Source organism: Stenella coeruleoalba, assembly GCF_951394435.1.
Source record: "Stenella coeruleoalba genome assembly, chromosome: 8".
NCBI classification, from domain to species: Eukaryota; Metazoa; Chordata; class Mammalia; order Artiodactyla; family Delphinidae; genus Stenella; species Stenella coeruleoalba.
In genome coordinates, this window is record NC_137154.1 from 46,908,086 (window position 1) to 46,921,554 (window position 13,469).

At 59.8% G+C, this 13,469-nt stretch overlaps 1 protein-coding gene across 2 annotated transcripts in view; it reads right to left on the bottom strand.

Annotated features, from left to right (window-relative positions):
- Positions 1–61: 61 nt before the first annotated feature.
- TUB (TUB bipartite transcription factor) overlaps positions 62–13,469 on the bottom strand; it is an 85,403-nt gene continuing 71,995 nt past the window's right edge. Inside the window, exons 2-12 of one of the 2 annotated variants that reach the window (XM_079928726.1) lie at positions 11,439–11,490; positions 10,806–10,968; positions 7,107–7,250; positions 5,764–5,931; positions 4,719–4,840; positions 4,080–4,277; positions 3,694–3,806; positions 2,718–2,832; positions 1,094–1,192; positions 697–868; positions 62–217 (exon numbers count right to left, since the gene is read on the bottom strand). In XM_079928726.1, the coding sequence (XP_079784852.1) occupies positions 84–217; positions 697–868; positions 1,094–1,192; positions 2,718–2,832; positions 3,694–3,806; positions 4,080–4,277; positions 4,719–4,840; positions 5,764–5,931; positions 7,107–7,250; positions 10,806–10,968; positions 11,439–11,490 (1,480 nt within the window). In that variant the 3' untranslated portion in view covers positions 62–83. Of the gene's footprint in view, positions 218–696; positions 1,193–2,717; positions 2,833–3,693; positions 3,807–4,079; positions 4,278–4,718; positions 4,841–5,763; positions 5,932–7,106; positions 7,251–10,805; positions 10,969–11,438; positions 11,491–13,469 lie in introns of those variants that run through there. The other variant, XM_079928727.1, reaches the window with a different exon arrangement.

The window sequence follows — 13,469 nt, forward strand, 5'->3', positions numbered from 1 at the left end:
TGTACAGGGGGTCGGCAAGGCTGTCTCCGCAGGCAGGCAGCTCCACTCCAGGCTGGGCAACCCCAGAGGGCACGAGGTGGCCTCTACTCGCAGGCCAGCTTGCTGTCGAAGCTGGACAGGGCAATGGCAAAGGCCTGCAGCGCACACAATGGGTAGTTGTAATCCATGGTGAACACGTCCTCTGCTACACGGCCAAACTGCATCACAATGTAGTCCGCTGGAGCCAGGCACAAGTGTGGACAGAGACAGAAGGGCAGAGCAGGGATGGCGGAGATGGGGAAGGACAGACACCCAAATCACAAGAGGGAAGAGAAAGCGAGAAGCAGAGAAGCCAAGAGAATCCCAGAGGTAAAACACAGACCAATTGGGAGAAGTGGCAGGAGAGATGGAACAGGTGGCAGAGGAGAAAGATGCATACAAACACCAGGAGACAGGGAAGAAGAGAGGAAGTCCATTCAAAGGGTGTTCCCACGCCTGAGACTCTGCTGAGTGCACAGAATCTAGGGTCAGGGCTCCAGAGAAGGTTCCTCCACGGCCTCCCAGTCATTATGGTTAGAAAGTTCTTTACACCTAATCTAAGCCGTATAATCCATGTCCTTAAACTCTGACCTCTACGGGCAGGGCTAGGTGAGCTGAACCCTGAGCTAAGGGCCCCGGGTATCACGTGGACAGTAAAGTCAGGGCAGAAACACTCACGGTCATTGCCGTGGATGATCTGGAAGTTCTTCACGGAGGCTTGAGTGACGCGCCCGTGGAAGTTGAGTACGTAGGACTGCGTGTCGTCATTCCAGACAGGCGTCTTGTTCTGCAGCTCAATGATAGTCTCCGTGTTCTTATTTTGCCAGCGTGATAGCAGCGTCTCATGCTCCTGGGAGGGCAGCCTCAGCTGAGCCAGGCCCAGGCCTTGGCACCATGACCCCCGCCCAAAGAGGGATCTGCCCCAGGGGTGGGAGTCCTTAGATTTCCCTAGACCTCCAGGGCTTCTCACACTGTGTCTCCTCCACACATACACACCAGCTGGAGTTCTGCCCTTAGACGCTCATGCAGACGCTGGGATAATGGGGAAGGCGGGTGGGATGGGGTAGAGACTCACGTTGCGGGGCCGGATACAGACTCTCTCGTGAACCATGGTCATGCCTGGGACAATCACACTCATCTTCCGCGGCCCCTTGAAACCTAAAACATTTGTTTCCTAGGAAATAGCGACAGAGAACTCAACACTGGCCCTGTGAGGACTCAACTTACCTACTGGAGAGACTGGGGGGAGGGAATAAAGTTGAGCTGAGCTAGCTTCCACCACTCACATGTCTAACAGGCATCTCTAAACTTACCATGTCCGGAAGTGCGCTCCTGAATCTCCACTCTGCCCAAATGAGCTGCTCTTACAGTCCTCCTCGCTCCCCTTAAGAGCATCTCAATTCTTCCATCTGCTCAAACTACTTGGAGTCATACTTGACTCCCCCCTCTCCCTCACACCCCACTTCTAATCCATCAGCAAATGCTGTCGGCTCTCCCTTCAAATTATATTCAGAATTCAGCCACTTTTCACCACCACCATCCCTCACCAAGATCACAGTACCGGCCTTTAGCTGGAATCCTTGTTTCCTCACCACCACCACCACCCCCCCCCGCCTTCCTCCCCGTCATCTGTTCTCCACACAGCGGTGAGTGGTCCTGGTCAGTCAGATCATTTTCCTCTTCAGTTCAGAGTAAAAGCTGACGGTCCTCCCTCGACCTGCAAGGCCTCACGTCATACGGCCCCATTACCCCCTCTCTTCACCACTCCCCTGCATTCTCTGACCTCCTTGCTATTCCCGCTGCATACCAGGCATCCAGGATTTTGGCACTCGCTGTGTTCTCCCCGACACCTGCACAGCTGGCTCTCACTTCCTTCTGGCCTTTACCTAAGCACTACCTTGGTGGGGCCCTCCCTGCCATCCTTCCTAAAAGGACATTCATAGGCCTCGTCCCTGCTTTATTTTTTCCTTCTTACCATTTATCAGAACATATTTATTTTGCTTATATGACTGTCTTATAGCTTATCTCCCCACTAAGGGTTCACATCCCATAAGGGTCTGTATTTGTCTCTCTCTTCACTACTATCTCTTCAGAGCCTCCAATAGCACCTGGGGCTCAGTATCTGAAGAGTCAGACTGCCTCCCCAAAGCCGACCAGCAGGTGGTACCACTGGATCATGCAAAACAGCTATGCATTCCCAGGCTGATGGTACCAGGTCCTCATTCTGAAATGAGATGGAGAAACCCTTTGTGTTTATATTCATTCCAGTTTGGTCATCTGTGAGCTGTGTGACATTGGCAAGTGACTCAACCTCTGATCCTAGGTTTCCTCATCTATACAATCAAGAAGATAGGATGGAGCTCTTAGGTTGAATATTCAATGAGATGATAATGCAAAGGGCCTTACAGTCCATTCAGGACCTGAACACGGGAGGGAGGACTGGAAGCTTGCACCAACAGGAACCCAGGCCTTCTGCCTCCTCCTTTCCAGGAGGCATCCAGGCTGGGCTTCAGAGAGCCAGGCCTAGTCCCCAGAACTCGCCAAGCAGATGGCCAGCTGTGTCCTGTCCCAGGCAGGGGCCACTCCACTGCGCCTCCGTGTCTGCCCGTAAAGGTAGATGGGATAGGCCACAGACAGGTAGCAAGTCCTGAGTGTCACGTCTAACTTGGAGACCAGAGACCCGGGAGCCCACGACTCACGTAGCATACAGCAGCCAGCTCCTGACGTAAGGTTCCACTTTCCAAAGGAGATGATGCCTTCTGAGGGTTGACTCCATTGTCATAAACGGTGAACTTTGTGCCCATGAGGTTGGACCTGAAGGACAGGCACGATCAGCATAGGGTCATGCACGCTGTGCCCCAAGGCTGTCCTGTGGCGAGCCTGCGAAGCATTCTGGGCCAGGCCAGGAGCGGACCTGGGGGCACAGGCACACTGCGCACGGAGTCCCCGCCTCTGGAGGCGCTTCTTGGACAGAAGGCCTCAACTTGCTCTGAGTTTAATCAAAGAGCATCTCGGTTCAGTTCAGGGAAATCTGAGTTCCACAGAAAGTCTCCCTGGAGGAACAGGAGTGGCTCCCCACACGGGAGGTGAGCCACCAGAGTAGCATCTGACAAGACTGCAGAGGGGACTCAGCGCCCCAAGGAGGGTGGAGATGTTCTACTACTCTGTCGCATTCAGCCTGTGAGCTTTGGTCCAGCCCCATCTCCAGCTTTAGCTCCTGACTGCTAAGCTTGACTTATGCTCCCAAACCGGGCACTCTTCCTCAGCACACCTTCCCTCACCTGAGGCCTAGCTCAGATCCTTTCCCCCACCCTAAGGCTGCTTTCTCTTCCCTCAAGGGCTCACTCTCAGCCACGCCCCTTGGCACTGACCATGGGGCTAAGGCGGCTCTTCCACGGTGGCCTACGTCGTCACTGACATCCTAGGGTTTGATCCAACCCTCTTTGCGGGCCTGCATCCCCTCTGCCTAGGAGCAGCTTAGGGTAGGGCATGTGAGGCCCATCTTCAGATCGGCTCTAGGCTGGCACAGACCGGGCCTATGGTTGATCTGATAGAAACGACTTTGGGAGAGGATCGACCCCTGGCCTGGATCTCCCTCAGGGACAGGAGATGTCCTCTACAGAGCCTGCCCCTGCCTGCCCCACCCCTGCCGGCCTCCTGGGGGAGTGCTCGTACCGCAGTTTCCCGATGTAGCTGTCCCCTCCTCGAGACAAGTCTGTTGGGTCCACAGAGATGAGGTAATTGGAAGTTTTACTCTTCTTTCTCTTCCTTCCCGCCAGGAGGAACACCTTGGGAGTGGAGCAGGGTCATGTTCCAGGCCCGGCCTCCGGTCCACACACAATCACGGGTGCCACTCACACACCTGCACTCACGAGTGACTCCCTTGCTTCAGCTCTGGAACATACGTGTGTGCACACACACACACACTGACCAGGCATGGAGGCTTCTGTCTCTTTGGGGGAACTGGCAGGTCAGTGCTGGAGCTGAGGCTTCCAGTCCCATTCCAGCCCCCAGGACTTCAAGCCCACAGGGTGAAAACTGTGTGTCCAAGCCAACCTCACCTTCTTCCCATCCTCACGGTCCAGGTGCAGAAAGTAGGTGGGGTACATGCCCCGGTCCATGCCCTTCTTGTCCCGTGTGATGCGGCACTTGATGGTGATCCCCTGTGGGGCCGGCCTCAGGACGAACTCCTCAAGATCCTGGACCTCAACATCCACCGACGGCTCTGGGGCTGGGGGGCTGGGGGCTGAGGCTGCCTCCTACGGAGGAGAGAGGAGAAGCCTGAGCCCCAGGGACCCTGAACAGCTGAAACTGGTGGTCTGGTATCCAAAGCTGCCCCCAACGTGGTAATGGTGGGAGACAGGGCAGGCCCCCTGGGATGTGGACCCAGCTATCCTGGCCCTGGGACCAGCAGCTAGCTTCCTAGCCCTTCCCTCACCTCAGCAGCCCTGGGGGTGGGGAAGGAGGAAATGGGCAGGTTCTCAGGGGCCATCCTGTCCAACTCCAGCTCCCCCCAGCCCCCAGCCCGGCTGAAGAGACTGGGAGGACAGAAGAGCCCAGGCCGGAGAAGCTCCTGATAGGTACCTGGGCCCAGCCCCTGGTCCAGAAAAGCCAGCTCCCCGTCACTTCACACTCATTCCCCTCCCAGCTGGGTGACACTGCCGTCTGCCCCTCTGCTGAGCAGGAAGCTCCGTACTCACCCTGATGGACTTCCTGCTCGTCGCAGAGCTGGGGCGGGTGTTGCTGTTCAGCTGGGAGGAGCTGGAGCTGTTCTCGTCCTCATCCTCCTCCTCCTCTTCGAAGCTCATGCTGCTGGAGACGCCTGGGCCACAGAGGAGCGGGAAGGGACGAGCGGTCACACAGGCACGCCCGGTCACCGGTTCCCAGGCTCTGAGTCACCCACACGTGCAGAGCTGCATGTACACATGTGCATCCACACACTCCCACACACAACCAGATGCACACAAGGACGCTTTCTCTCTGGTGCGTACGAGAGCTGGGGCTGGTCGCTATCCCCAGGTGCAGCCCCCCTCCCAGCTTCGGCCATCAGACCCTCCCTCTCTAGCGGTCAGGGTGCCCTGTCTCCGTGTAGCAAGTCCTGAGTTGAGCTGACCCCGCACTGGGAGCCTCCACTTCTGGCCTCAGGCCTACAGAGGCCTTGGCTAGCACAGGCCGTGAAATCTCGGGGAAGGCCCGACTCCCTACTCAGCCTGATGCGTGGGGCCCACCAACTCCTCTCCAAAGCCTGCCTGGGCCCCCTGGCTACGTGCTTCTCCACACCTGGGATGCCATCTCCAGCCCTCTCTCCAGGAAGCTGTCCCGTGGTCGAGAAACGATGTGGGCAGCAGGTTTCCTGGGAGGATCTGCCTTGCCTCTCAGCCTCCTGGCCCCGCTCCCCCTAGCTCAGCAGACAGGGGGCACGTTTCGCAAGCAGGAGCTTTTTCAAAGGAACCAAAGGGAAAGGAAACCTGTCCCCAAACCTGGGCCTCCCTGGGGGCAGATGGGGATGGGGAGAGACAGGGCTGGGCTGCGAGCTGGTTGGTTATCTTAGTTCACACTTCCCTTAACTCAGCCTTATCAGGGGCCCCTCCCTGCCCAAGTTTCTCATTGCTCTCCAAGTGTGCCCCACACCAGGGCCTGGGAGGGGCTGGAACAGACACAGGAGAGTCATGCTCCCCAAGAAGGGTGCATCTGAGAACCTGGGGCTGGGCTTGGGGGGCATCACTGGACCCCCACGGGGCTCACCCTTCCTCTGCATCGTGGCACGGACGTCCTGCCCACTGGGCCGTGTGCCCCCACCAGCGGCTGTCTCCCCCTCGTCCCGGGCGTGGTCTGACTGGCCCACAGTCAGGATCCGCATGGGGCCTCGGGCCTCAGACCTGTCTTCTGCCAGTGCTGCTGGCCCGCTGGTGCCTGCAGGCCACGGACACTCCTGAGTCCCATCCAGGGGTGGGGAGGGCGGGGGGAGAGCCTGGATTCTCAGATGTCCAGGAAGAGGGTAAGGGAAGAATGAGGGGACCCTCTGAAAACTTCATTGGCAAAACCGAGTTTTTAAAAAGGAATGACAGCTGTCTGTCAGCCGAGTTTTTAAAAAGGAATGACAGCTGTCTGTCAGCCTCTTAACGATCAGTGAGCTAGGAAGGGGCATGGGCTCCGTTTCTTCTGCCGTTCCCCTACATCTGTGGCCGAGGGTAGGACTGAGATGCCTCACATCCCAGGCAGACAGCAGACAGCTCCCAAACCAACTGCACGGTGAAAAGGACGAGAGGGAGAACGAGGCCGGATCCGACACGGCAAGGCCACCACTCGGCACAGACGCGGCCAGCTCCACGTCGTCCAAGCTGATCTCTCTCCCTCACACACGCAGACTCACACACGTCGTAAAAACACACAGGCCCCTCAAAAAAGCCAGGTCGGCATACACTTGCTTTCCCGAATGGAGGGGCTCCCCTCCCCCGTCAACCTTCCTGCCCAAGTTGCCACAGCTTCAGGCAGAAGCAAGGCTCTACCCAGAATGCTGCGGTCAGTCAGCTCCACAAGCCCACAGACCCCAACGCACCACTGTCCAGCCACGACCCAGAGGCCCGGAAGCCACTCCGTGTAAAGGCTTGAGGAGACAGGGTGTCTAGCCAGCAGACAGGGCTCGGGGCAGGGCCCGTAACCGTCCTGGATCTCCAGGGATCTTCTCTGGAGAGGCAGGAGCAGAGGGCACAGACTGGTCTGTGGGGCCCAGAGGGTGGAACTGGGAGTAGGGAAGAGTCGAGGAAGCTGCCCAAGGTGGGGACGGGCTGCCGGGAGGCAGTGAGCCCCCCGGAGGGCGTGTCCTGGGCAGGGCGGAGGTAGAGGCGCTCAGGCCCCCCGGGTGGGGAGCTGGACTTCGCGTCCCGGCAGCCCGCGAGGCCTGCCCGGTGCCGCAGGAGCGAGGAGGCCTGCGAGCCAGCTGGGACGCGGGGCCCGGAGCGCCACGCAGGGCCCTCGCCAAGGCCTCCCACCCGGTCCCGCACCCCGAAGTCTGGAGGATAAGCCTCCCGCCAACCCCGCAGAGGGGCTGGGCTTCCTGAGGACGCCGGCAGTGAGGGCAAGCCAACCTTTGTGCCTCCCCTTCTTCTCCTTCCCAGAGGCCGCGCCCTGGCCCCCCGCCGCGGCGGCTGCCTTGGTCCTCTTGGCTGAGGCTGGCGCTGTGGGGCGGGCAGCTCCCAGGGGCACACTGGCAAGCGAGTCGGCCTCCTGAACTGCTCAGGAGAGAGCGAGGGACAGAGCGAGAGAGAGAGAGAGAGAGAGAGCGAGAAGAGAGGGAGAGCGGGAGAGCGAGAGAGCGAGAGCGGGAGAGCGAGAGAGAGCGAGAGACAGAGCGAGAGAGCGAGAGACAGAGCGAGAGAGCGAGAGACAGAGCGAGAGAGAGCGCGAGAGAGCGCGAGAGAGCGCGAGACAGAGCGAGAGACAGAGAGAGCGCGAGAGAGACAGAGCAAGAGAGCGAGAGAGCGAGAGACAGAGCGAGAGAGCGCGAGAGACAGAGAGAGAGCAAGAGAGCAAGAGAGCGAGAGAGCGAGAGAGTGCGAGAGAGAGAGAGAGAGAGAGAGAGAGAGCGAGAGAGCGCAAGAGAGAGGGAGAGCGAGAGCGAGAGACAGAGCGAGAGAGCGCGAGAGACAGAGAGAGAGCAAGAGAGCGAGAGAGCGAGAGAGTGCGAGAGAGAGAGAGAGAGAGAGAGGGAGAGAGAGAGAGCGAGAGAGCGCAAGAGAGAGGGAGAGCGAGAGAGAGCGAGAGACAGAGCGAGAGAGCGAGAGAGAGCGAGAGACAGAGCGAGAGAGCGAGAGAGCGAGAGAGCGAGAGAGCGAGCGAGAGCGAGACAGAGAGAGAGAGAGCGCGCGAGAGAGAGACAGCGAGACAGAGCGAGAGAGCGAGAGACAGAGCGAGAGAGAGCGAGAGCGCGAGAGCGCGAGAGAGAGCGAGAGCGAGAGACAGAGCGAGAGACAGAGAGACAGAGAGAGAGAGAGAGAGAGACACGGGCGCAAGGTGAGGCCAGAGCTCCAGCACAACACTTCCCAGTTCCCCCACCACTGGCCAAGCCCCGCCAGGGCCTCCACATGCCGTCTCTGCCAGGCAGGCCAAGCGGGAAGGAGGCGGCACCACCCCAGCCCCCGCGGGGTGCTAAGTCAACAGCCTGGCCCGCACCACGGCCAACCCAGAAGCAGAGCAGTCTGGGAGGGGGTGGGAGAGCGTCTGGGAGAATGTGGGCCATCGAAATGGTGGGTGAAAGACAGAGAAGCTGCAGCCCCTGAGAGAGACCACAGCGAGGGCCAGCACCCCAGGGAGCTGCACTGGCCGTATGGGATGAGCCCCTGAGGCAGGACAGTAAGGGACAGGAGCCGCACGCCAACAGAGAGGTCTCGGAAGGGCCACTGCTGGGCGTCTCCACGCTCTCCACACTTCAGAACCCCAATCTGCTCAGGGTCCTTGGGTGGTTTCCTAGTGCTCACAAGATGACCACCGACATCCTTCTGCAAGTCTGGCCTTCCCCTTGGTCTAACTGCGCACTCCTCAGCTCCCGGGCACCCCAAGTCCCAGGCACACCAGGCTCTTCCGGTGCCTTGTACGTCCTGGACTCCCTTCCTGCCACGGGGCCTTGCTCTTGCGGTCTCACCGCCTGAACCGCCCTCATTGCTCCCGCCCACGCTCCCACCAACTCCCATTCATCCCGCAGATTCCAGCTCAGACATCATCTCCTCAGGGAAGCCCTTCTCTGGCCGCTAGCCTGGGAGCAGGCTCTCTGCCATTCACTCACTGGGCCCGGCTTCTTTCTGCAAAGCACACCTGTAACAATCTACTTCATTCTCTCTCTCCTCCTAGACCTTAGGGTCCATAAGAGAACAGAGACCACATCCGTTTGTGCTCACCCTGGACCCGCAGCCTCTAATCCAGAGCCTGACACGAATAGACCCTCAATAAACATTTAAGCAATGGGTAAATATACAACATGAATGAGCATGGCCAGCAGGTCAGAAACTCATTACTGGGATAAACTGTCCGTTCTGATTTATGTCAAACTCCCTCATCTTCCTCTGAGAATGATCCCCTTGTATATAACACCAAGAGCCAGCAGAGGGCAGAGCAGGAGGCAGCAGAGGCTACAGGGGGCAGGGCGGGCGGGGCTCCTGGAAACCGGAATCTCACGTCAGCCAGCTGGGTGAGGGGCCTCCTCAGAGCTGGGGAAGCCGGGGCCGTGGAGAATACCCAGCCCGGTCTGGAGTGGCAGCGGGGGACAGCATTCAGCTGAGTGGCTCTTGGAACACACCACGGCTGCTTCAACTTTCAAAGCCCTGAGACACAATTTTCCTCACTTTACAGGGCAGGAAACAGACCCAGAGAAGGTAAGTGACTCGCTCATGGGGACCAGCGAGCAGATGACAAGTGAGCAAGCTGTCTTCTGACTTGGGCCGTTCGCTCTGTCTCAGAGGGGCTGCAGTCTTTCTGAGGGGCTGGCCCCACCCGGCACACAGTCGGTGCTCAAGAAACACCTGCCAAAGTGACCGCACAGCTGTGACCTGCCAGACTCTCTCAAAGCCTCTAGACGTTGGCCCTGGCGCCAACTGGCAGGGCCCGAGGTCCCAGGAGCAGGCTCCCCTCCCACGGGCAGCCTCGGATGGCCAGGTGCCAGGCTCCACTGGATGCAGAACGGCAGGGGCCTTCTCTGCAAGGCACTTCCGCCACCCTTGCGCCGGCACCCACAGACGAAGCACGCGGAGAAGGCTGCCAGGTTAGGGTGGGGCCGGAGGCCAGTTCCATGTGGAGCAGAGCTGGGACTGCCTCCCAGAGACTGACCCTCCCCTGAAGGGCCTCTCAGGTGGAGCACAGACACGCCAGCTGTGGCCCGAGCTGCTGAACTGAAGCACACAGGGGCGTTACTGTGAAGGGGCCCCGAGGCGAGGCAACGACCAGTAAACTGAAGGGGCTGGAGGCAGCACGCCCTGAGGAAGCCGCAGAAGGAGGGGAACACCGTGGCTCCCTCCAGCTGCAAAAGCCAGATGCCTGCAACCTTCTTAGAGTCACTGGCTGATGGAGAAGCCCCCGTGGTTGCCGGCACCAGCAGGGGGCAGCGGGGACTGAGTCTGAGTCCTCCTTTCAGGCTCAGAGAGACCAACCCTCCGCTCAGCGCAGGGTCCGGAGCAGGAAGGAGGGAGCCGAGCACTGGGATGCAGTGGAGCCACCCGGTCCCCGGGCCCAGGATGAGCTGCCGCGAGTCCCCTGGCGAGACCCAGGGTGTACAAACACAGACGGGGGCTGCAGGCTGCTGGCTAGCACGGCTCCGTGCCCGCACCCGCAGGCCAGAAGCCAGGACACTGAGGGTGTGGGGAGGCCAGGGCGGGGAGGCCACAGGTGTCTGCCATAAGAGGCACTGGGCAGGCGGGAAGCTGAGATGGATTCCTCTCAGGAGGCAGCATGCTGGCGGGGAGCAGACTGTTCTGCTCCTGGGAGCTGCCTCCTGCTCTCAGGGAAATGTTTCAGATCAGAAGCCTGGACTTTTGAACTCCAGGGTCCATAAAGCTGGACCTTCTGGCCCCGGCACCGGACTCAGCAGCCCAAGGCTCCAGGTCCCAGCCTCCCTCCGCCTGCCCCACTCAGCTGCCCACCTGGGCCGGGAGTCATACTCGGCCTGGGCACCCCTGACAGGATGAGCCCCCCGCCTACTCAGGGCAGCAGGAAGTCCCGGACGGGCTCCCCAAAGCAGCGCTGGGGTCTGAAGCTGCAGCGCAGGGGCCTCCCCAGGCTGTCCCAAGGGCGGGGTTTACCTTGGTAGCTGGCACTGCCGCTGCTGCTGAGGTAGGACTCCACCAGGGGGGCCTGCTCCTCCGACTGCCGGGCCCGCCGGCTCCGGGGCCGCCCGTCGGCATTGGCCTGCACCATCAGGGGCTCCTGGCGCTTCTTCTTTTGCTTCTGCTCCAGCAGGGCCCGCTACAGAGGCAGCGGACAAGCACAGGGGTCGGCGGGCCCTGAGAGGGCCGACCGCCTCGCCCAAGGGAAGGTGCCCAGCCTGGGACCGGAGAGGACCTGCTCTCTCGGCTCGGTTCCAGAGGTCACAGTGCGGTCCACAGCCCACCCTGGCCTCATGTCCTTGGTGCCCCAAGACGTGGGGTCCAGCGGAAGCTGGCAAGTGTCAGCCCAGGCAGCTGCCCTGGCAGGATCACGGCACAGACGTCCAACTGCGGTCACCCAAGCTGCCCGCCGGCAGAAGCCCCAGATGCCGGGGCAGTGCTAATGCCGAGCTGGTAAAGGAGAGAGCTTGCCTCTCTTCTCCTGGGAGGGGCCCCTCTCCCCACCAGACAGGATCACCCCAGGAAGGAGGACAGCCCTCCCCCCGGCCCAGACTCTGGCCGGGATAGCCAGCGCTGACCACCCTTCCGCCCGGCTCCAGCCTCACTCACCTGCCGATCGAGCTTCTGCTGCCGCAGGTTGCTGCCCTCATCATCTAAGACACTGCGGACGGAGAGACGAGTATTCAGGGCCTGCCCACAAGGAGCCAGGACAGCCCAGAGGCCAGCCCCAGCCATGTCTGCTCTCTTTAAACCCCTCCCGTCATGGCTGCTGGGCATGGGAGGGGGAGGAAGGGTGAAGCTACTATCTGGGAACCAGCTTGAGACATGAAGCCATGAGCCATCTTTCTGCCACTTTGGGGACTTATCTCCTGCTGGGATGCCTGCTCCCCAAGGACTTCCCAGTCCGCCCTGCCCCAGTAAATACAGAGGAGACATTCCCCTTGGGTCCATGAGAAGGGCCAGGCCTGACTCAGATCCAGAGGCATCAGGCACAAGCCAGGCCCGAGGCTGGGCTTCAGACCCAAGGGCCTGTCCCTCCAGCTCCATCTTTCCGTCCTTTCTGGTGGAGGTTGGGTCTTCTGAAGCAGACTCTCTCCCCACCCGTTTAAGGCAAACTCCTGGCTCTCCAGGTGGTAAAGTGGAAATGCTGACACTGCCCACCCCCCCACCTCCCCCCACTTAAAGAGGACTGAAGGTCCCCTCATTTGGGAGAGTGAAACTATGACACCAACCAGTCCCTCGGGAAATGGCTAGGGCTAGGTGCAGATGTGCGCAGGGCAGACACAGCACAACAACGCACAGCCTGTCAACCGGCCACCAGGCCCTTTCCCTGGCCACAGACACAGCGTGGGCGGCTGCAGGGCATCAAATCCTTGAGTCCCTACCTGCGGTGTTGGGACGGGCAGCATCATCTCGCACAGACCAGCTCTGCTGCCAAGTGAGGCAGAGCACAAGTAGGGATCCCCAACCACTTAACTTTGTTTCTAGTCTAAGACACATGCATGAGACCTAGGCCCAAACCTATAAAGCCAAGGTCAGGACAGCTGCGTGGGGTGGGGTTGGAGCCTGAGGATCTGAGCTCTGGGAACTCCAGGCTGCCCTGGCCCAGTTATTCCAGAGCCTGACCCTGAATCAGACCTTGTGGGGATGCCTGCACAGGTATGTCCAAGTGTGTTGGGTCTGTGTGTGAGGCTGCAGGAATATCTCATGCGTGTGCCCTGGGAGATGTGTGAGGGCATCTACATGTGTAAGCACATACCTGAACATAAATGCATGCAGACACCCGTTTACGAGGTGGGTGTGCTTGTGTGTAGCTGAGTACAGTACACACGTAAGGGGGAAAGATGAGGTCACATCACCCTGAAGACAAGGTGAAGCATTTCCACCTACTTCTGACAGCAGTAGCCCTTTCCAACTGCAACAATCGACCTGAAACGTCGTCTCAGCTCAGGCAAACTACTTGTGCTGCGGAAGCCAGCCAAAGGGTGGCAGCAAGTCCATAGATTGCAGACAGCCCACCACCCACCTCTGGCTTCACCTCCCTGGCCACAACCTGTGAAGACTGCATATTTTGAACTAGCAGCTGTCCGACCTACTTGCCATCAGGGAAGGACTTTCCTGATGCCCATGGGCTGCTCTACACGCAAGAGGAGCCCCAGCTGTGATCTGGGGCCCTGCACAGAATCTCAGCCTCATTCACCAAACCCTCAGCTGCCAGAGCACAGGAGAACACACTACTCAACAGACACGCTTCTAGTCAAGGCCTCAGTCTACCTAAAGTAGCCCCCCTGCCTAAGAGCGCACAGCTGCACATGGCCTCCCTGAGGGCAATGCCAGGCCCAGAGGACAGGAATAGCTCTGAAAAACCCCAGCTGGCTGGGGTGGTGAGTATCCCATCACAGAAGGCCGCACCACAGGCTGGAGGGGGGCACCAGGGTGAGCAGGGTGCCTGGGAGCCCTGTCAGGTAGCCTCTGGGACCTGAGGCTGACTAGAGAACGCAAGGGCGAAACGTCTTCAAAGGGTGAGTGTGCAACACCACTGTCCGCTGTGGTCTGTGGCTTCCAGGATATGGGTGACAACTACAGTCTGGCTCTGTGTGCCACCTGGCCGAGAGGAGCAACGGGGCCTGAAATCCAACT